The sequence below is a fragment of the Nilaparvata lugens genome, chromosome 1 (assembly GCF_014356525.2).
Source record: "Nilaparvata lugens isolate BPH chromosome 1, ASM1435652v1, whole genome shotgun sequence".
Lineage (NCBI taxonomy): Eukaryota > Metazoa > Arthropoda > Insecta > Hemiptera > Delphacidae > Nilaparvata > Nilaparvata lugens.
Window position 1 is genome coordinate 2,630,113 of NC_052504.1, and position 2,606 is coordinate 2,632,718.

The 2,606-nt window shown below is 36.5% G+C and overlaps 1 protein-coding gene across 1 annotated transcript in view; it reads left to right on the forward strand.

Moving 5' to 3' along the window:
* Window positions 1-2,003, forward strand: part of LOC120351032 (alpha-galactosidase A-like) — an 18,326-nt gene extending 16,323 nt beyond the window's left edge. Inside the window, exon 6 of the mRNA XM_039426967.1 lies at window positions 1,845-2,003. Within this exon, the coding sequence (XP_039282901.1) occupies window positions 1,845-2,003 (159 nt within the window). The remainder of the gene's footprint in view (window positions 1-1,844) is intronic.
* The last annotated feature ends 603 nt before the right edge of the window (window positions 2,004-2,606 follow it).

Below are 2,606 nucleotides of genomic sequence, written 5' to 3' on the forward strand. Positions count from 1 at the left end.
ATACCTGAAATGTTTGACACTACCTCTGAAACACTCTGTATATTATATACCTCTTTGTTATTTTGTAAAGAGTTTCCATAATCGAAATAGAATATTTCGATAGTTTATTATATTTCTACATGATCTATAGTGAGGTCCACGTAATAATGGCAGTATTTGATTAGCAATGGTATTGCTATCCTCGTCTACCATTCAACAAAGCTGATAGCTCTCTTTCTCGCTTCGCTCTGTTGCCAGATTGTCTTGAACAATGTAGAATTGATGATCAATTTACAGAATATTCATCTTATTTATAAAAAATCATCATGAAATTATTGAAAAATATAATCTCTTGCTTAATAGAATATGATTGATTATTTCAAACGAGAATGAACAGTTAATATACATCAATAAACCTGTATCAGCTAACGGCCATGGAAGACATTAACAAGACAGAGGATCGGCAGTGTTGTTCTCTTATCTTTTTCCACTGCCATTATAACATGGACCTCACTATAGTTGAGATTAAGTGGTGGGAGATACGTTTGCTATAGTATCATTAACGTTATAAAACCAGTGGAAATGATAGGAAGGCATTGTTGTCACTTCACGTTCATCACCGTCTTCTATTGTACATGATAAAGTGAAGAATTATTGGCTTATACACGTACAGAATAGGAAATTCACGAATGACGATGTATCATCACGTCTCAACTACTGGACTGATAAACTTGAAATTCTGCATATAGATTCTAAATTTACCGAGGATGGTGGTTATTGGCCTATTTTGAATACTTCAAGACTCTCAGTAACTCTCTACCAAAGCGTTAATTTGAATTTTCATGGATACGAGACGTTAGAATAGACTGATAATAAACGAACATGTTTTCGAAAATTATAGCTGGAGATTTTGTGAAGAGAATTACAACTACAAGAGTTAACCTATCTCGTACTATTGGTAACTTATCTTAACCTACAATTACATGTATTAAAAAGAGAATAATTATGAATTACGAGCTGCGATGTATTAACAAACTTTTTTATGTATTCTACACAACTTGCAGTCAATTATTTTGAGTAAATTTGTTCACATACTGACTTACTGACTGTTGAAAATGAACGCTTGCCGTTCGAAAGTATCCCAGTCAGTAAGTGAACAAATTTACTCAAAATGATTGACTGCACGTTGTGTAGAATACATTAAAAAATCAATTATGATGATATGAAAGGGAATGTAGATAAGATGAATTGAAATAGATAATTCTGGCATGTGCTAGAAGATACTAATCATAATTGCTGGACCAAAAATCAAGTGACAAAACAGTGTGTGATTTCATAAACTTAACTTTTGGACAACATGAAAATTCTCTCAAAATTTTAGGAGAGATATAGTACAAGCTCAGTCTAGTTCATCCTCCAATGTCATAACTATATTATTATTAGAGTGTTTTGTACAATGAATGGATAAATGTATGGATGAATATTCTTGATGAAGAAACACAAAGATAAAATTGGAAGAAAGAAGAAGAGAGAGGAGAAAAGAAAGGAAACCCCAGCTGAGAATAGAGGGAAAAGAAAATACTGAGAAGCTGAGAAGGTAGAATAGGTGGAATGGGTATCACACGGCCAGTATATTAAAAGGGTGGTGGCGCAAATATGGTGGCAACAGCTGCCGTGGAGGGGATAATGAGGAGGAGGACGAGGAAGAAGAAGGAGGCGGCAAAGGAGAAGACGGGAATTTTCTCTTCCTTCCTCCTTGGCAAAATCAATAGCAAGTACACACCCTTTTGGTCAGCCGCTCTACTGGTGGTCCAGGCTGCGTCTTAGCGGCACCCCCTTATTTACCCCCTTTTTCACCCCAACAGGGGGCCCTGCGCCCCCCGCGGAACCCCACAGACCGCCAACATCCCAAACTGGATAACCACGCAGCCCCAAAACCTCCAAGTGCTCTCCTCCAAGGTGTACCGAGGTTACCAACTGTATCAAAACTTGTCACTGTCTCCGGTCTCACTTATCCACAGTGAGGTCCACGTTATAATGGCAATGTTTGATTAGCAATGGTATTACTATCCTTGTCTATCATTCAACAAAACAGATAGCGCTATCTCTTTCTCGCTTTGCTCAGTTGCCAGATCGTCTTTTAACAATGTAGAATTAATATTGCATGGTATATGCTGGATGGTTAATCAACTATACTATTCAATTCTGACCTTCCAGAAATAGACTTGAAAATATATGAATGGATCTTAATGCTTACCGGAGACAATACCTATAGTGTGGTTCACGTTATTATGGCAGTGGATGAAGATAGAAGAATAGCGATGCCAATTCTCTGCACTGATAAATATTATTCTACACTGTCAAAAACATAATTGTCATCGTTTTGGACCTGGAAGAGGATAGTACCACTGGCTTTGCCAAATGATAGACAAGGATAGCAAAACCGAAGTCGATCAAATACTGTCATTATAACGTAGACCTCAGTATATCCTTGTCTATCATTCAACAAAACGGATAGTGCTATCTCTTTTCGTTTCGCCAGATCATCTTTCAACAATGTAGAATTGATATTCAATTAAAAAAATATTTCATCTCATTTATGAAAATTCATTGTGAAATTATTGAAA